Genomic DNA, 20,232 nt, shown 5'->3' on the forward strand with positions numbered 1-20,232 from the left:
TGCCATCCCTTCAGGGCAAAAGAGTCAGGGCTTTGGAAGTGTGCTAAAATCCCCAGCACCAATCCTGCTTTCATTCTCCCAGTGGTGCTGCCTTGCTCATTGGAAATCTTTGATTCCCCCTGACAGGCCACTGGACAACCTCATCTCCGACCTACTTCCAACAGGAAGGTTGGGCTAGATAAGCTCCAGAGATCCCTGCCAGCATAGACTGTCCTGTGGCTCTGTGCTAACTTAGGAGAGAAGGAAGGAACTCAGAAGACAAGCTACAGCCTGAAAGGTTACTTTTAGAAAGTATCATTGACTTTTAGCATTGTCAGAATGGAAGGAGAAATATATGAGGAAGTGTATTATAAGAAATAAAAGAATTTATCCTTAGTTTCCTAAAAATTAGTGTGCAGTTTAGTACTTTTGGATAACAAAATTATGGTAAGAATTGCATTTCAAGCAACTTTTATTATAACATTGACTCTGTTTATTGTTTGTTATCTTAATTTCTTCACTCTCTATGCTACATATGATAAATGTTACACTAACTTATTTTTCTGGAAATTCAGTTAATTAATGTGTGTTCTTGTGTACTTGTTTTACTGAGCTATTAACCTACTTATGGGGTTAACATTAGAGAGAGAAATTGTGCTTTTCTCATCTAAACTGGACTGTCAGCTTCTCAAGGGGCTCTTCTGCTTTGTTTTTAAGCCGTCTTTCATGACAGGTGGCTACTTTGTTCCAGTCCACAGAGGAAAATTCCATTAAAGATCTTGTCATTGCCCGTACTAAAACTGCATCTTCAGGGTCTTCAAATGGTACCCTGCAAAAAGAACAAAGTCCATTACCTGAACATTTCCAAATCACTTCAGAACTAATTTACAACACACACTCTATGGAAAGTGAAAGTAGAAGTCATGATAATGACACTAAGAGGGAGGATTTAAAATTTTTCAATTTTCAGAAGGTTTTCTTCTACCAAATTTAAGAAAGCAAAACAAGAAAAGGTCAAAGTCATGGGATTCTATCTGAAAAAATAATGATAAATTATTTAAAAACATTTATAGTATTTAAAAATGTTTCTTTGTTTTCAGGTTTTTTCCCCACACAAAAGTTATAGTTGTATACTTTTAATGCTCTCATTCAATGGACAAGTGATTTGGTACCCATTAATGGAAATGCACATTTATTTCACTGTGGATCTCTTAACTAGCCCTCAGGCCAATATCCATTCTCCAAGCTCTGACTCCAGATCACTGTGAGCTTGCATTCATGTATTCTGCCACAGCTGCAGTCTGGGAGAGAAAAGCAGCAGATTCACAACATCAAAGCAGCACTGACAAGGAACCAAAACCTTCCAACTCACATACAATATAAAAACTTCATATTATAAGAATTTATTTATTAAAATGTTCCTGTAGTAACACACCTCACATAAGCCACAGGACTATCTCCACTGAGTATAATGCACCTTGTCACCAAAAGGCACCTTGCAAAGCCTCAGCATTTCCATAATAAGACTTGAGGCAGCTGTACATTCATTCTATCAGAGGACAGCTAACTGCACTGAAGGCAGGTAAGAATTAATTTTTCAACAGAAATTAGCTTGATTTTTAAAGAGCTGTGCTTAGAGTACTGTTAAAGGATATATGTAGGCTCTCCTTATTTCCTTCAAATTTTCAAATCTTTTCATGTATAAAGCTAAAAATTAAAGCCAAGCCTGATACCCAAAGTTTGTAAATCTACTCTTACAAAGTTTGCATCTAAAATGTCATCACATTAAAAGGCAAGCCTTCTCCTGTCTCAATCCAGATGCAGAGATAAAAGTTTTACATTTATTTCTATGATTTTGAAACTGAACAGAATAAAAGTAACATCATGTACAGACTAAAAAAGTTTCATTCTACAAGTCATAATATTTTCCAGAGAGTATATTTTTGAACAACCAGTCAGGAGAAGGTTTTCTGGGACATAATACAGAACAGCTATTCTGATGCTCTAATGCTTTGAGCATGCTTTTTCTAGTGACCAGTGTTTGATCTTACAAATAAATGGCATTTTTATATATCCATTTCCAAATGTGGAATATCTTTCAATACTAAATTTTAGACAACAAACCTAATGTAGCGTTGCAGCTACATTGAATAGAAAGACCTGAAATGGTTTCAAAAGTTCTTTTTTTACTGGAAATTTTCTCTAGTTAGGGTATTTTTTAGGCATGGGAAGAGGAGCTTAAAGGCATCAGAGATGAAAAAGGAAGAAGACACTGAAAATATTACTTACTTATTTGTGTTATTTCCAAATTCATGACCTAAAACAGAAAGTTCAAATTGTGGCATTAATGGCTGTACAGCAATTTGAGTAGCTGAGAAATGATTGCTATTCTGATCCTAAATCACTTGTTCAATTTAATTCAAAACTAGCACAATTTGAAATGTTTAAGATAACATTTTATTAAATTACTACAGAAGCAAGTATTGGTGGGGTTTTAAGTGTATATAGTTTTAAGTTTCTTGTATTTTATTTCCTATAGACAAACACATCCAGGCTTTTTTTTTCCTTCACAGAAAATTATGCCACTGCACATGTGTATATTTGCAGGGTAGACATAAAGACAGCTGTTTGCCTGCTTTGATAATCATCAGCAAAACAAATTATTATGTATGCTTAAACTATCCTCCTTTTCCCAACCTCTTCAAAATCATTGTTAAATGCACTGCTTTCAGTTTTACTATTGTGATATATACATTTTAAAAAGGTGCAGGTATTTGATTACTTTCCAAACTTCCATCTACACTATTTAAAATGCTACAATTTCACTTATCTATGCACAATGGTGATTTTTTATTTTTGAAACATCAAAAAAGCTGACAAGATTGTGCTGGGGTTTTGGTTGGTTCTGGATTGTGATACAAGTCACATGGTTCCAGGTGGTATTTGCCTGCTTTCTTGTGCCAGGATCATGCTGTCTTCCAGATCTGAGTGTTTTAAGAACTCTAGAAATTGCTTTATATGCTATTATAAGACATGATTAAAATATTCTCAGCTTAGAAAGCAAAATGACGAATCTGCTTGCAAAGCCAGGCAAGGTACATAAACTTTAGAACACTAAAAGAAAATATTTTCCTCAAGAGATTATATTGTAAAAGCACTAGAGGGCATCAAAACTCTATGATGCTGAGTACTGAGAGCCAGAAGTGTATTGAGATGTTTTAAATATAAGAAAAACTAAACACACCAATGCTGACAAATTTTTCAGTTGTCTTTAAAGGCAATTCTGTAACTACAGGGTGTGACTAGAATTTATCTGCCACAATACTCTCAGTAGAAGGATTCATTTGTTGCCTGCTGCTGCTATGACTACTTACTTTATGAAGCAAACCAGCTGGGTTCTGGATGTATTTATATTTTTTTCTTACTAAAACCAATAATGTTTTATCAGATGAATGAAAAAACGGGTTCCAATTCAAATGACCTAAACAGTATGCCTTCCTTCAAGTACTACAAATACCTGAGGGCATTATTGGTCCTCTGGCTGGTTGAGTGCATCTCCTAGATTCCACCACAGTCTCCAGGGATGTATCCACTCTCTTCCCAAAAGCTATTGACTGCATGACCCAAGTCCTTTTCGGGTTATAGAGATGAAGTGCTGACTCCCTTTCTTTTTCTGTAACTACTGTTAAAAGGGATATTAAAAAATGTAATTTTGTTTCTATCAGTTGAAAAGGCAACATCCAAAAGGTGATTCATATCTTTTCTGTGCAGTTTTTAAACAATAGTGATGTTAATGACACAATTTCATGGCAATTCAAAATGGGGACATGGAGCAATACTTTATAAGGCTTTAGGGTGAAGCCCTGTACAATAAAGCATTTTCTTCTGAATGCAGTAGGATCAGAAGTTTGAAATGAGGTTGCTGGAGAGCAAGGCTTTTCATGCTGCTTAAATAAGATCTCTTGCAAAAGTCAGTAAATATTTGGAAGTGTCTTTATCAATAGCAAAAACAAGTCCTGGTTTAAGGCCAGTTCTATTCCTATTGGTCAATTACAGAGAAAACCCTAAGAGTGCAATCAATGGAAAAGTTTAATTTTTTCCTGTTTTGCACTTTAATTTTTAAACAAATAATTTGAGACTGTTAAATTGGGGGTGATAGCTTCAATTTTATGAACCTTATACTAATTTGGTATTCAGCTATGGAACAGAAGTCAGCTAAATTTTTAGAACAAGAAACTGGCAGAAGCATGTTCAGTTCAGAGGAGTTTGGAGTCGTGGTATCTAGGGGACCAATTAGGAAGGAACTGCAGCAGTCATGCCTGAAGGTAACGGAACATCAGCACGTGTCTTGTGTGAAGGAGACAGCCAGGACTATGCTGGTAATGTTCTACAGATGGTGAAGAAGCTTTGCAATGTTTTAGAGAAATAGTTCACTAAATAGAAACTCCAGGAGACAGCTTGATACAAATTACTGCTTCAAATCCTAATCCAGGACTACGGCAGGACTATGGCAGAACTGTATTTAGGAGATGAAGTCCAAGAAGTTTTATGGAAGTGTTTCTTTTAAATGTAACATGTATTTTTCAGCACATTAAGCTTCAGTCGTCACTCCCTGGTCAAAAAGTGGTATTTAGTAATAGCCTGACAGATGTGTTAAGAACAAGTGTAACACAAGAAAAAGTGCCCAGGAGAATGGAGGTACCTGTGCAAAATGACTGTATGAGCAAATGGGCACCTGGTCAGATCCAGCAACTCCTCTTCAAGCCCTGGCACCTGCTGGGGCCTATCCACCAGCTTTCCTTCACGGCAGCTGCACAGCTTCCCAGCACCTGCAGCTGTCCTGCATCTGCCGTGCTCAGTTCTCTTTCAAAGAGGAGCTGGTGTTTCCTTGCTACTTTCTTACACAGCTGAGGTAGGACTTCGCTACTTTCATTACTCTTCAGTAATTTTCAGTACTGTCAGTCACACAGTTCTCCAAACACCCGAGACAAAAATCACCAATGGTGATTTTCTGGGTACATTGTGGCAATGTTTATGGATTCACTGATTTAAAATCTAGTTATTCCTAAGACAACTTTTATTTTATGTAGAATTTACAGTAGACAAGCTATGAAAGATCTCTTGATAACTTGTGAATATTACATTTAAAAGCTTGATCTGCATTTACTTTACCAAGAAACGTGTGTATACATACTTAAACTGTACAGAAACAAGTAGATAGCTCAGGATATTATCCAAACCTAAGTAAACCCACTCACCCATGTGACTATACAATCTAAATGCACAGAGGTAGGTGCATGTTTCTAAGCATAAGCTTTTATCTTTACCCAAAAAGACCAAGACACAAGAAAAATGAACACAATTTAAAAAGAAAAATAAATAAAACACATTTGACAAAGTGTTTATGCCATGCAAACTCTTTTTGCTTGATAAATCTTAAAAAAATTATGTATCTTGTTCTATCTAACAATATGTATATTGTTCTCTATCAACAAATGCATGTAAAAGAACAGCTAGGATAATTTCACCTATTTTTCCAAACTGGTTAGAATTAAAAGCAACTGTCAATGATTTGTGGGAGAAGAAATCAATCCTTACACTTCCTGTCAAGGAGCTGAACTGAAGGAAGGAAGTATATCACATAAAGCCGGTAGTCTGGATCATATGCCAGAGGGTTTTGGAATAGGTCTGCAAAATGTGTACAGAAAAAAATGTCACAAAAAACCAAGCTCAGCAAAACAACAACTTTTCAAGGCAGGAAAATTAAAGGTGACTAAGAGCCAAAGATTTTGTACAAAATATCAAATTCAATTTGTTCTTAGGCTGGGTAAACAAAGTAGTCTTTTTACACACCTGAAATCACCCATCTAAACATGGACTGCAGGAACTGATTTACTGCAGAGTATGCAAAATACCACAGGCAAGAACTGAGTAAAGGTGTCATCATGCACTCCAAACCTTTACAGTTTTTGTCTATTTTTTAAGATCTACAGAAAGAAACACTGAAGTGTTAGATTTGATTTGCTTACTTATTGTTAGGTAATGCCTATTTTAAATAGCAATGGTCTTTTAGGTGTGAAAGCTAAATGTAAGACACAAAATTTGGAGGAGGATGCAGTTACTAATATCAGATGAGCTTTAGGAGACATCTAAGACTTTATCAGAGCTGATAAAAGGCTGTATTCCACATATACAATATGAAATGCAAATACACAGCTTTCTGATATTTTGACAGATGGTAATTTTGAAAACTCAAGAAACATAAGAGAAAATTGTTTCAGAGGGCCTAAATTCCTAAGAACCTGGGTCCCAGTTGCTTTCCTTGAGACTGCAGATACCAAGCTCCAAAAGCCCATTAGCAACTTGGCTAAAATATTTCTGTTCAGGTTCATACTACCTGTATAACCAAACCTTTGTAACACAGAGACAGGTATCAACCCTGTGCTGCTGCTTTGCCAGGTGTGGAGCATTAGCCTAGCTCACATGCCAAATCAGTCTGTTTAGTGACAGGGATATCTGAGGCTGTTACAATAGAAAGTGGCTCATTCACAGATCAGCTAATAAACAAGTGTTGTGGGGTGGGACCTCTTCTAAATAAAAAACATAATAATGGTTTTAATCTCCTTAAACAAATGCTGTTCCTTTAAGACAGTAAAAATAATCAGGAGGCTGTCACCTTGAGACCAGAGCGGGGAAAAAAAATCTTAAATTAATCATTTTTGCAACTACTGCTACAGTCTACAGTCATCTGTTTTTCTGAGGAGAGGCTGTGGCTAATACTTGCTCTAGGGTAAAAAAACAAATTGTCATTTTAGCAGTTAGAGGGAGGAAGATGGTATTACAGAAGGAAGTAAGAGATAGTAGAAGAAAAAAGTCTGAAAATATTCCACACAGGTTTGTAAACTACAAGATGCAATTTCATGTTCTTCAGGGCAAATATGGCTGCTGAGAGGGCTCAGAGCTTGATGGGATTTAGCAGGTGTTTTGAAAATGCATCTTTAAGGCTGGAATGAACATTTGTCCTCTCCTACACAGAAAACACCTGTTCATGCATTCAGAGGAGAACTTTTTGTTTTAATTCCTTAATATTTTTTTTTTTAATTGCTGTACTTAAAATTAGTAAGACACCCACAAGGTGGCAGCAAAAGTTCTATTTTAACCGAACAAATTTTTTTTTTTCCTAGAAAGTGTTAATCAGAAAGGATACTATGTATGTATCTGATAAGTCTGTTTTGAGTCAAGAAAATATACTATAGCACTCCAAAGAGAAAAATGTTTCTGAAAGATCTCTAAAAGCAGATATGTTTAGCAATGGAATAGAATAAAGATTCAAGAGAGATTTTTTTCCAAGGCACAAACCAGTTCTGATATTTAACACTTGTGAATCTGGATGCTGCTTGGACTACATCCCTGCTCAACAGCACCAATTTGTAGGTTTGTTTTAGAGCATGTGCATTTTTCTACTACTCATTTTTACAATAAATTCAACCATTGTACAGATCAAGATGGTTTTGTTTTACAAAACATCTGGGATCAATTCCTGGCTGAGCTATCTACTTTCTTGTCAAGGTCATGCAATTTTAGTTCTACAAATTAGGATAATGCTTTCTTCCTCCACAGTTTTGTCTGTTTTCTCTATTTGGAGTGCTGGAAAACAGTGTGCCTCTGCCACATGGGGCAGAAACATAGTGAACAAGAGAGTTTTCTGAGCAGGACAATAAATTAGCTGCGGACAATAAATCAGTTGAGGCAATTTACAAAGTACATAACAAAAATCTTGGATTCCAAAAGGGAGACTTGAGCACAAGGTGAGCCCATAAAGGAACACTCTGAATCTCCCAGAAGGCTGCAGTTGTAAGCAGCATGTGCAATAAATCTTTTGAAGCTGAGTGTCTTCCCTAGACACCTGATGAAGGATGGTATGCTACACATCCAGTGCAGGACAGTGGCTAAAATCACAAGAGAGGCTTCAAGAAGAGAAATGCAACATTTTGGCAGCTGGATGCTACTCCTGAAGCAAACAATAATAGTGTGTTTTAATAGTTCTATTGCCCCCAAGAGCTACAAAATAATAAAACGCTGTTAAGCATCCAGGAGCTCTACTGAAGGCTAGCAAGTGATTTTTTTTTTAAATCAGATTGACAGTAAAAAACATCTACCTCATAACAGTGAGAAGTCTCACTGGTTTTGTTTTATAAAAGTGACTTATGGGCACAGCCCTTTTCAAAGCTACACAGTGCAAATTTTGCACTTACTTAATATTTATTAATATTGCAAGAAGGCAGATAAATATATAGGATATGACTTTTTAGAATAATTTTGTTCATTTACTGAATTAATTTACTTCAACTATGACAGGACATTTTATGAAACCCATAGAGACCTGTTAATTTGAGAATTCATTATTATGAAGTCCTCTTGAAGCAAACACATTGACAATTTTTTTAATGACTGCAAAGGTCAAGAAGGAATGACTTGAAAGTTATGGTTATTAATGTTGTTAAGCTTCTTCCACTGATTACTATTTAATCTACAACATTTTTTTTTAAATTAGGGTAGATCAGTATATCATATATATATTGTTTGATTGTTCTTTCAAACAATTGTCTTTCAAACAATTTTGTTCTTTCAAAAAATTGTCCTTTTCTATGGTGGTGGCCAGTTGAATTGATATCAAATTTTCACTGTGCCTTTGCAACTGCCATTTATAATAACTCAGCACCACTTAAACTATCTTCTCTGTATTTCTCACAGACAGTTGCAACAAGTACAACAAACTTCCTGTGCTTGTTGAAGCTCCTTATTAATTTGTAGAGCTAACATTAAATTCAAGTGACTTCACCATTCATACATAGGATGTCTCTCCCAATGCTGCTGATTCATTTCAAACAACTGCATTCTTAAATGGACTAATTTTTCTATCTTGTATATAATGGAATGAATTTCAATAGTTTGGCTAGCATGTTGTCTTCCTAAACACTTGATTAGTTTGTCTTAGTTTTGGTCCAGGGTCAAGTTCAATTAAAAGTTTAAATTTTCATTCATATTTTCCTCTCCCACAATCAGACATTCAATTTGCTGAATGCTTAAGGAGGTGTGATGGCCTGGAAAGATTCTGACATTCCCCTCCTTAACCATGTCACCAAGGCACAAAACTTGTTTACTGTCTTCTCCAAGTACTAAGCATTTGGCATTTGACCTATGTTGACATTCCTTTAGGAATCATGGAAAAAGACTGACTATATTTTCACTTTCAGTATCTTAATAGCAGATAATCCTACCTTCCCTGCAGGCTACTTCTTACATTGTAACTTAGAGTTGCCAACATTGTTTTGTATTTCATTTGAAATTTCAGACATGGTGCTATTTTCATTTTCAGCCAGTGTTATACTCCTTAACAGATATTGTAATGAACAATACCTAAAGTACATTTATTCTTAGACTCTAGAAGTCCACAGTCTGCCAAAAAGATGCAGGAAGGAAGTTCTATAAGCAAGAGAATTAATGAGGCAGGAATTTGGGTTCTATAACCTATCACTCACACTCTCAAAAGCAATAACAACCATTTTTCAACTCCTTTCACCTCTGTGATAATCTCACCATACTCCTGTGTTCCATTACAAAGAGGCAGCTGTAAACTGCTTAGACACCCTCCAAGCTACTCATCCAAGCTACTGGCTAGCCAGCAGCCAAAAGTTAACTTCTGAACTCACTTAGCAGTTTTTCCTCAGTTGAGGTACTCTTTGTGGAATTTTCATGTCTTATAGATCTCTTTCTTCTGTCAAATTTGGCTGAAATTGCTAATTAATTTCAAAAACTATTGGCAAATGATGTGGAAATAGACAAGAAACATCCTGATAAGAAACTAAAAAGCTACTACTTGCTGTTCTGCAAAATAAAAATAAGGTATTACTTAGAGTCTGCAAGCTTATCATTCCTTTCAATTCCTTCACTGTTTTGCCAAGTTTTTTTAACTTGTTGTTGTGAAGAAACAGAATCTGTAATGAACATAAGTGTTTCAGGGCACCTGAAATAAAATGAAAAATAATTAATCATTTTCACCATAGCTGCCTTTATTAGAACATTACTTTGCTATGCTGTACACTGAATTTTGTATTTAGTTATCTATCTATGCCTGTCTTTTGGTAACACATTGCATGAGATGTTAATTAAAACTATCAACTAAAGATATTTCAGTATCCTTTTCACCTTTATAGTTACATCTTTTAAACACATGCCTAACTTTTTTTATTCCAATTTTTTCCATTTGTCCACATCACCTTTGCATCAACAAATCAACCTCAACTGCAGCCTCTCTTCTACCTCCCTTCATTCCTCCTATATTCCTCTAATGTTTGGTTAATTCACTTCCTTTTACCTTGACCTAATATTACCTTTCCCTCACAAACAATCCCTAATACTGCCTTTGTCTCACAAGTAATAAATAGTGAATTCCTTAGAAAATAGTTCAATTTCAAGTAATTATTAATGTATTAAAAAGCTCTTACAAAGTATTGTTTTGAACCAGACTGTGTTCACATCCTCACCCATCAAGATTAGACATTTCATTTTCCAAATTTTATACAGTATTTTATTTAAATTTCTCTACTAATGATACCTTTCTGTTTACCCATATTTTGTTATCATCTGTATTGTCTGTTGTATCCATGTTTATGTCTTTCAAAGATAAAGTTTGCTTGAAATCTCACAGAAACTAATCAACACCATTTCTCATCCCAGTATTTCATAGGGTCAGAAAAAACCCCAAAATATTAACATTTAAAATGTCTAAAATATTTAGAAATACATTATTCTTTGGCCTGTTCATTCACAAATTCACCAGATTTTAATCTACAAGGGCAAGCAAAACTAAAATATAAGACAGATGGCTTTTTAAAATAGAACAAGTTTGGCAGTAACTTTGCGAAATACTTCTAGTTATAAATCCTCAATATTAAATATGGTCATGTAAGATCAAAAATATTTCACAATTGCCTGACATAAAGTGAATTACATTTCATCCCTTAGACCAGAAAAAACACATCACTTTATTGCCACTCAAGTATGCTGGAAAATTTAAATATCTAATTAATATGTATTAATTATGCATACATGGGAGCTTTCTACCAATAAGTTATATGCTGTCTTCCAGTTTTATAAATTTGAATGCCAATACAGAAAAAGAAAGCATAGGCCTCTGCTCAACCTAAAAAGGGAAGATTGGTACCTGATATATCTGTCAGCTCATTATTGTTGAGATAGAGTTCAGTCAAGTAATAGTTTTTGATCAAGAAGGTTAAATCTTGGATCTGAAATTAGAGTTAGACAAACTGTTATGTCACTCTGAATGCAGTGTTGGAGAACTACAAATGTGGCCTCTTGAAAACTGTTTAACCACAGGTAGTTTCTTACATTTCTGTTTAAGACTGGTTTAAGGATTCTCTTGACAGCTGGGCCTTCATTAGAAATACTAATGCAAATCAAATACAAGCAGTACAGCCTTAACTGATTTTTTGAATTACAGATTCAATGTTTGTATTTGGAAACATTTCCTTGAATGACTGGTCTCCACATTTTCTCTTACTTCTATTCACATTTGAAGTAATTTTTTGAGAGAAGACCCTTGTAGAGCATAATAATTCTATGTTGGTTTAAGAATATTCTTGAAATATATCATTGGAATAAACCCAGTATCTTGTACTTAAATTATTTTTTCACCAGCAGGTTTAAAGAGTACAAATGCATTCTAATTTACCAGAAATGTCATCTAATCATATTTACAGAATCAATTAGAGTTGCAAAAAAAAAAAAAAAAAAAAAAAAAAAAAAAAAATCAGTATATGTATGGGTGCATTCCCAATAAAGAGTTATCTTCAGTCCCTATGGAATCACACCTCCTTGTTTGGAGAAGCTCAATTCCAATACAATTTTGACTCCAGTGCAAGGTAAAGTATCTGCAGTGGGAGAGCAAGCTGACCTCCATAATCACTGAGAACTGAAAGTATGAATGGTGCTGAAGTTTTTATCCTACAGTTAAAATGCAAGAACAACAAACAGAATATTATTCCTGACTCTTTGAATTCTGTGATGAAAAGTAATTTATTAGGAAAGGAATTATTTCAGTCCTTGAATTTCGCCACTGACTCCAAAATAAACGTGCTTTGCTCTGTGCATTAACAGTATCTGAAAGCTGGAAGGAAGAGCATAAGGCAGAAGTTTTCCACTCCCTTGTACAGTGGTTTTCCCTATTTTTTGGCAAATTTTGTTTTCAGAATCATCCAAAGTTTTCTTTTTTTCTGAAAAATTATTGAGTACAGAAAAATATGCTCCTCCTATTGAGGCATTTAAGTGAGACTTTTCCTATGAAAATCCACTGAGTGACTTCTTCACACAAGTTATACAGAGCAACAAAATAATGTTCTTTGTTATTGCTTAGGTAGGAAAGTGACAGTTGTGCAAAATTCCAATTATTTCTTTTTGGATCAGCAAGATCAGTTCTGCTTAGTCATCAGGCCATTTCTTCTTTTTTTAATGGCATTTAGCTCCACAAGGAAAAGTCTTATCATAGCTGTGATTTTAGTTCAACATTTTAATATGCCTATACATTTGCTTTTTCCAAAAAAAGCAAAGTAAAGTAGAGATCTTTTGATGAATTGGACATAAGGTGCCATATAACTGATGCTGGCTTGGAGCAGCAGATATGCATGTGCTCTGAAGTGATATGGAATGTAAATTTATTTTTTCTGCTGCTCACAGATCTACCTATTTACCTGAGCAAGCAGTTCTGGAGATTTAAGAACTTGGGTTCACTTGAAAATCATGTAAACTAATGTACAGTAAAATGTTCCTACCCTGTCATCCCTAGAACTGCAGTGCTGCTTCCTGCACACAGGGACAAGCTCATTTCACAGAGTTTTATGTCACTCTTGTGTACCTGACATCAAAAAGGAGCTTCATTTCCACCACCAGCCTGCCAGGAAATAAACTATGCATGTCTGTAAGAATGTAAAAGAAGAGGCATGCATTTCCTGCAATCCTGTCCTACAGCCACATCACCCCTCTGTTTGCTCTGAGAACTGCCTGCTCTAGCTACATTGGGAGCTCAGGAATTAGCACAGAACCTCAGCTTCTTAAATACACAAAATTAATAAATCTGATGTGAATCTAAAGGAAAATACATTATCTTATACTCTGTAATGTTAAAAAAAAAATGTTTTCTTCAAATCTGTTAGATTTGACAGTTAAATTACCCCTGAAATTAAGAATAATTTATTTGTTTGACAGTTATATAAAATTTTATGCTAGAAAAAAACCACAAAATAATAAGCAGGGAGTATAGATTGAGCATTGTTCTGCTCTTTAAAGGAATATCTTATTACCTTATTGTTGTTGATCCACAAATACTTTAATCTGCGAAATTGTGATAGACTTGGGATATTTCTTAGTCCTCTGGTGGAAGAATAAAAATATTAACAAATTTCTTAACATTAATAGTGTGCTTATTAGTTTTATTAATATTTTAATTTTTCATAAATAACATGCAAGAACTAGAAAGGCACACTTCCTTATATATATATTATATTATATACAGCAGAAAAAGACACAAAGAAAAGATGGCAGAGACAGTGTAAGCACTCTGCACACCTGCAAACATAACAAGGCAGCAGGTGGTAAAGAAACAGGAACAAAATAAGTGATACATTAATTGCTTTTCCATAACAGCATGAGTTATGAGTCTGAGTGACATGTACTTTGCAGTTTGTAGAAATCCTGCTCAGAACACAGGATGAGAAGTTTGGCACCCTGGGGACATGAAGCTAAAAGCAAAACTTTGAAGGTGCAGCGAGGATTGTCTGGCCACAGTGCCAGAGAAGCCAACAGAAGACAGATATCAAGCACAGCAATGTGCATTTTTATTATTTTTCATAGTAGTGTATATCGTGAAATATTTTGCTTTTTTGTACTCCTGCACTATTCTCATAGAAACTTGGTACATCCACTGAGGCTGAAATTATCTCCCTCATGCTTGTATGGTTTTATGTTTCACTGTGTATCCAGCACTTTGAGCTTGCTATAAATAAAAAATTACCTACTGACCATCACCAAAATATTAGTGAGCTGCCAAGTCATTTTAACTAATTGCTCTTCTTTATTTTCATTACTATAAATAAGTGTTCCTAATTTCCACTAGAAAAATTATAGATTACTTTTGCCTGACATTTTTAATTGCCATAATAAAAATTTCCCTGTGGATTTTAAGGTGTTGCAAGATGAAGGCCAGTGTTTCAGAAAGTAATAGGACTGATTAAAAATTAACCTCACATCATCAGGATAAAGGTGTGTTTATTTTCCAGCTGTGAAGTCTGGTCTCTATCTTTCCATGTTGTCTTTTTATTTGTTGGGTTGTTTTTTTTCCCAAAACACCCTCCAGGTACAGACAAAGGGAGGGTGGATGCCTTTTCTCATCTTGCTTTTGCAAATGAAAAGTCTGTCAAGAGCAAACCCTACAAAGTTGAGATGCTGTACTTCTAGTCCCTTGCATTACTGAAAATCAGATTATTCTCTCATGTTGTTACTTTAAATTGTTTATTTGGCTTCCTCAGATAAGCCATAAAAACTAAGCTTAATGTCTACTGTCACAAGTAACAGAAAAATACATTACTGCAAGTAGCAGGAACAAGCAGATGCCTGTTGACAGCTCCTACAGAGCTCCTGTCTAATTCTCCTGTGCATCCCTGAACTACATTTCAGGTAGTAAAGCCCAAAATTTCTTATATTCTTGGTCACTGACACTCTATAACCAGTTTACAGCTTTATATTTAATTGGCTTTACTCCATGTCTAGTAACAGTCTCATCTTGACTATCTCCAAGCCTCAATCTGTTGGTTTTTTGGTTTTGGTTTTGGGTATTTTTTTTTTCATATTAAGGCATTTAATTTGCCCCAGGTAGAGCTTAATTCCTCTAACATTTTAAAAGAGCCTGTCCTTTTCTAGATATTTACAGACTTTGTATGTCTTTTATAAACTGATCCTTTTTGGCCTGCAGCACTATTTTTCTACCTACTGCTAAGTTAATCAGTTTTCCTGGGATGACAGCTTTCAGTGTCCAAAGTACATTGTTTCATGTTCCTTTTGTAGTAGTAGTTTAAAAATATAAACTCATTCCCTCCTATTTGATTGACTTTAATTATTTTTTTTCCATTTTCTTATTTCAGCTAGCAGAAAAATATGTCAAACCAACAGTAAAGGAGGCATGATCTGATACTGAGTTTGGCTGGCGTTTAAGTTTATATAAACTGATAAAGAATAAAAGGAGTTCACTTCTATCCAATCATGAAAGAATCCATCTTGCATCATCTTTACCAAAATGGTTTAATGGGAAGACAGATCACTCCTGATCTGCCATGTGAACATTTTTTTCTATTCTATATTAAAAAAATATTTAAAGGCAGTGAGGGCACACATTTAAGCATTTAAAAACAGAAAATATGCCAATTAAGACTGTATACACAGTCTTAATTCTTTACATGTGTGGTATAATAATTGCATTGTTTAGAAAGTATGTATAAATGCACCTTGTAATTTTCTCATTATTTAGACTTCTCACTTAAATTTTAACTCTTTTCTTCTTTCTAAAATGCACATTAAAAAAAAATTGATAGTAACTCTATGTTTTACTTTACTAAGCATAAAATACTTTCTCAGTGTAAATCTGGACCTGTGATAAGGAATTTAAACATATTAGTGAGCACATTTCAATTTTCAAGACCAAATGATTTCCACTAAAAAGACTAGACAACACTGAAATCCCTTCACACCGCTTTTTTTTCTTTTTTATTTTTTTTCTCATTGGTCCAAGAGACCTTGAAAACTTTGTCCCTGAAGTATTAAACTATGTTGTTTTTTCTATATTCTATCAACCATTTGAGCAGTGGATGCAGTTGTGAGGCTGCAGACAGGTATGCAACACTTGGAATTGTGCCCTGGCCAGAAATTCAAAGCATGCTTTCCCAAAACTTTGAAGTATGTCCTGTCATGTATCCATCCCTCTATGGCAGCCTCTCAGCATGTTCATATTACAACATACACCTCTATCAACCTAGATCACCCACAGGTTCATGAAAGCTTTGCCTTCCTTCACTTAGCACGTCTTCTTCTCCTCATCTGCCCTACATCTCAAGCTGTTTCATAAAGCTCTCAGAGATCAGCTCTCTCATCAGTTCTGCCTGCCCAAAATAAGTGTTCTTGTGCTTGTATTCACTTCATGTTGCCCTGCCCTCCCTTCAGTTCTCAGCAGTACAGATGCAGGCAATTTCAAAGGTGGTACCACTGAGTTTTGCCATTGCAGTAACACATTTCTTCAGGGAGGTCAGAAATTTGGCAGTTCTTAGACTGGGCAGGTCCTATGTTCTTTCATTTGCCTTCTTGATACTCCTTCCACCCAGCCTTACCAGCCTGTTGGAACAGGCAGGGATCAGCCCATCAGGTCTCACTCCTCTGCTCCCCATGGCAGAAATTCATGTACAACTCTGTGAAATCACAGACCCTCAAGCAACTCTGGGTTGCTGGAGACAGATTGTGTATGTAGGGATAAAGCTGTTAGCTGTGAGCACAGTGCTGCTGTGTGCTGGTGCACCTTCACCACTTCTTCATTCATAACATGTATGGATGACATAAGGATACAATGTACTGGTATCTCACATATAAATGGTTTTCAGGCAGTTCCTGATACAGAAAGCACTATGAAAGATTACCATTTACTTCGTGGTCTACTTTTAGTAAAAATCAAAACAAGAAACATTTTACTTACTGTCTAGCCAGATACAGTGCTACAACATCCTCATTGCTCTTATAGCCACAGATCTTCAGCTGGTTTTCTATTGCCTGACAGTATACAGCAGGTTAGTCATTATAATATGCTGCAACACTATGGATTACATTGTAACATATGTGATGTCTGTGTTTAAAGAAACATGCAGACCAAAATTAATACATGTATCCTTTCAAACTGCAACATAGTCCAAGAGAGATAAAGAAGTATCAAATTTCCAGTCTCTATTTTAAATTGATAAAAGTACTCCGGTGATTAGACTATACTTACACTAGTTTTCTTTTCCTGTGGAGAATCATAGTTGGCAGAAATGAACATAGAAATTAACATATGTTAACTGGAGAATGGGCTTCTCACTCAGATCAGTTAACCAGCACTGAGCAGTACTAGGGAAACTGCTTACTTTGCTTGACAGTTGCAACTTTATTTTATGCAGCTTTACCTTAAAACTGTGCACCTGACCTTTTAAAACTACGCATCTAGAAAACTCTGCTTGTAAATTTAACATTGAAAAATGCAGACGTGGTTTTTATTTTCAGAGTACATTACTGATTTGTCATAACTTGCTAAAGGAACAAAACCCATTAACATAAGAATGATGGATCTCTCTTACAAGTGGTTGATAAAAATGTGTATCATAAAAGATGGTTTTAATACATGAGCTATTGTGCCCAACATCATTATGATCATTCTTGTTTAAAATTCGCACAAGTACAAAATGGCTTGGAAGCACTCACAGGCATGTCAAGAGTGACCTGCATTGGCTGCACAACCGCTCCAGCGTGTTTGAGTGTTCTAACCCTACACAAAATAACTTGCAAATGTGCGGGACCCTCTGCGAGCAGAGGCAGGCGGGCGCTCGCAGGCCGCTCCGTGGGGCCCTGCCAGGCACCCGGAACCCGGCACGGCCGCTGTCAGCTGCAGCTGTCGCCCAGGGGACAGATCTGGCATAAGCGACCATAGTTTAGTTCCTACACGTGCAAAATCTGCCCATGGAACACCAAGTGATCTCTGGAGAGGAGCAGCTGTGAGACACCCCGAGAGTGCCGGTGTCAGGCCCGGGCACTGCGGGACACACCGATGGGAGCGGGGAAGGCACACCCGCGGCAGAGAGCACCGGCCCGGTGTCCCAGCCAGCAAGGCCGCGCTCAGAGCGCCATTTCGCACGCTCCGTCTCATCCCCGCCCCACCCCGGAGCCCCGTGCCCGCCGGCCCCGCTCAGCCGCTGCCCAGGAAGCACAGGAAGGCCCGCCCCGGCTCTCCCGGAGGATCCGAGCCGCTGGCTGCCGCCCCGGGGCCTTGCGGAGCAGAGCGAGCCCGGGCGGGCGGGCCGAGGGAGAGGAGGGGCCGCCCCGCTCACCTGCCCGCCGGCCGCGGCGGCCGCCGCCATCTTAGAGCCCCGCCGCGGGGGGACGCGGGCCGGGCCTGGCCGGGCCGGGTTTGGGGCAGTGCCCCCAGCGCGCCCCTGGAATCACGGGGTCAGTTTAACAAAGTACCTCTGGGATCAGCACATCCCACCTATGACTGATCACCACCACCTCAACTAGATCACGCCACTGAATGCCACACCCAGCCTTTCATTAAACATCTCCAAGGTGACCCCACCGCCTCCCCGGGCAGCCCGTTCCAATGTTTAATCACCGTTTTGGTGAAGAAATTGTTTCTTCTTCGGGCACAGCTTGATTCTATGTCCTCTGGTCCTGTCACTGGTTCCCTGGGAGGAGAGCCTGGCTACAGCCTCCTTCCAGTGGGAGAGCAGTAAGGTCACTCCTGTGCCTCCTTTTTCTCCAGGCTAAGCACCCCCAGCTCCCGCAGCCGCTCCTCATCAGTCTTGTGCTCCAGACCCTCCACCACCTCATTGCCCTTCTCTGGACCCGCTCCAGCACCTCAGTGTCCTTCCCGAGCTGACGGTCCCAGACCTGGACGCAGCAGGAATGGTGTAACACTGGAACGGGAGCCCCAGCCTGGGCTCCGTGCTGGGGAAGGAGCTCAGTGGTGATGAGGGGTACCCACAATGGCTAAGGAGCTGTCTCCTGGATCATATTTACTCACAACTCAGAAAAAGTGTGCTTGTTCTCTTTCTTTTTCCTTTTTTTTTTTTTTTTTTTTTTTTTTTTTTTTTTTTTTTTTAAGCACAGATTCTCTGTCCATGTGTCTATATCACAGAAATAATGAGGTTTGAAGAGATCTCTCAGATCACTGAGTCCAACCTATGACCAAAACCCACCATGTCCACTGGACCACTAAGTGCCGCATCCCGTCTTGCCTTAAAAACCTTCAGGGACTGAGACTCCACTGCCTCCCTGGGCAGTCCATTCCAATGCCTAATCACCCTTTCTGTGAAGAAATTCCACCGAAATACATGTCACTTACAAAGAAAGCACTTGTGCATTTAATTTACAGCTAATTCACACCGCATGTATTACTCCCTTGCAACTTGCAAATCACCTTGGTGCCTGAGAGCCCCTCTCCCGTGCTGGCTCCTGGAGTGGGCTCACTGCTGCGACAGTGCTTTGGATTGAGTTTGGCTCTAAAGGATCTCAAAATGTTTATGACATCCACATGTGCAAGCAACTGTTGCCATGTTGCTATTTTTATAACCATTTTACTGCATAGCAGAAGCTGAAGAATAGAAAAAGCCATTTCCAGTGTGTGTGTGTGCACGCACTCATGTGCAAGTAGGACAATAGAAAATGTTTGATCGAGCTACAACAAAAATATGTCTGAAAACTTGGAGCTTTATTTAGAATTTAATTTACGCTGAGTACTCAAGTTAGCAGAAATAGTCATTGTAAATTATGTGTAACTGATATACAAAGAACAAGAGTTGTGTGTGCAAATATATGAATAAGCTGTCCCTCATGGAATTAATTATGTGCATGCCTTTGCTTGTTCAGACCACTGAAGCTAGATGTAGTGTGCATGATGGAGGAATGAAACTACAGTACAAGTATTATATTGCAAATATCTAATTTTCAGGGAAAAAATTCTGTGGGTGGCTTCCATTTCTGCTAGGTAGCTTTAAACAAATAGAAACCTCAAATAAGAAAACTAGACATGTTAAAGGTACAAAACTGACATGAGAAATTCCTTTAATCCCTTATTTTAGCTTCTAAAAATATCTCTAGGGTATTTAAAATCATAAAAAGAGGAACTGTAATGGAGAAGAAGAAACTGGTAGCAAGTTCTGTATTTTTTCATTCTACATTCAAGTTCAGGGTTTTCAATCAACAAGATAGAGCTACCAGTTTAGAATTGTAAAGGGCAAGGTAGTTATTAAAGTCACATTTAATAATAAAAGTGACTTATCAACTAGTCCAATTAACATGATAGGACAAGAAAATTCAGGAATTGAGTATGGGAAAAGAGAGAGTGAGAGAGAGAGAGAAGGAACCTCTGGAAAGTATTTTGTTGTATTCCCT

General features: G+C 37.3%; 1 protein-coding gene across 3 annotated transcripts; it reads right to left on the reverse strand.

Moving 5' to 3' along the window:
• Positions 1-433: 433 nt before the first annotated feature.
• Positions 434-18,212, reverse strand: LRRC72 (leucine rich repeat containing 72). 3 transcript variants are annotated; one of them, XM_079299991.1, is made up of 9 exons: positions 18,171-18,212; positions 16,790-16,863; positions 13,359-13,428; positions 11,207-11,288; positions 9,893-10,006; positions 5,578-5,667; positions 3,497-3,661; positions 2,269-2,296; positions 434-808 (listed from the first exon to the last, which is right to left on the reverse strand). In XM_079299991.1, the coding sequence occupies exons 1-9, from the start codon at positions 18,198-18,200 to the stop codon at positions 643-645; spliced, it is 819 nt and encodes a 272-aa protein (XP_079156117.1). In that variant the 5' UTR covers positions 18,201-18,212; the 3' UTR covers positions 434-642. The 3 variants fall into 3 exon arrangements, with proteins under 3 accessions (XP_079156117.1, XP_079156118.1, XP_079156119.1); XM_079299992.1 differs by lacking the exon at positions 18,171-18,212 and adding an exon at positions 17,548-17,568; XM_079299993.1 differs by lacking the exon at positions 9,893-10,006.
• Between the last annotated feature and the right edge of the window lie 2,020 nt (positions 18,213-20,232).

The sequence above is a fragment of the Erithacus rubecula genome (genome assembly GCF_903797595.1).
Source record: "Erithacus rubecula genome assembly, chromosome: 3".
Taxonomy (NCBI): Eukaryota; Metazoa; Chordata; class Aves; order Passeriformes; family Muscicapidae; genus Erithacus; species Erithacus rubecula.

Excerpts from the sequence above, each read along its gene's own strand:
- LRRC72 (XM_079299991.1), bottom strand. The coding sequence starts at position 18,200 with ATGGCGGCGGCCGCCGCGGCCGGCGGGCAG. Across the intron at positions 16,864-18,170 it reads CCGCCGCGGCCGGCGGGCAG|GCAATAGAAAACCAGCTGAA; the intron begins GTGAGCGGGGCG and ends GTATACTGTCAG. Across the intron at positions 2,297-3,496 it reads AGGACCAATAATGCCCTCAG|GTCATGAATTTGGAAATAAC; the intron begins GTATTTGTAGTA and ends TTTCTGTTTTAG.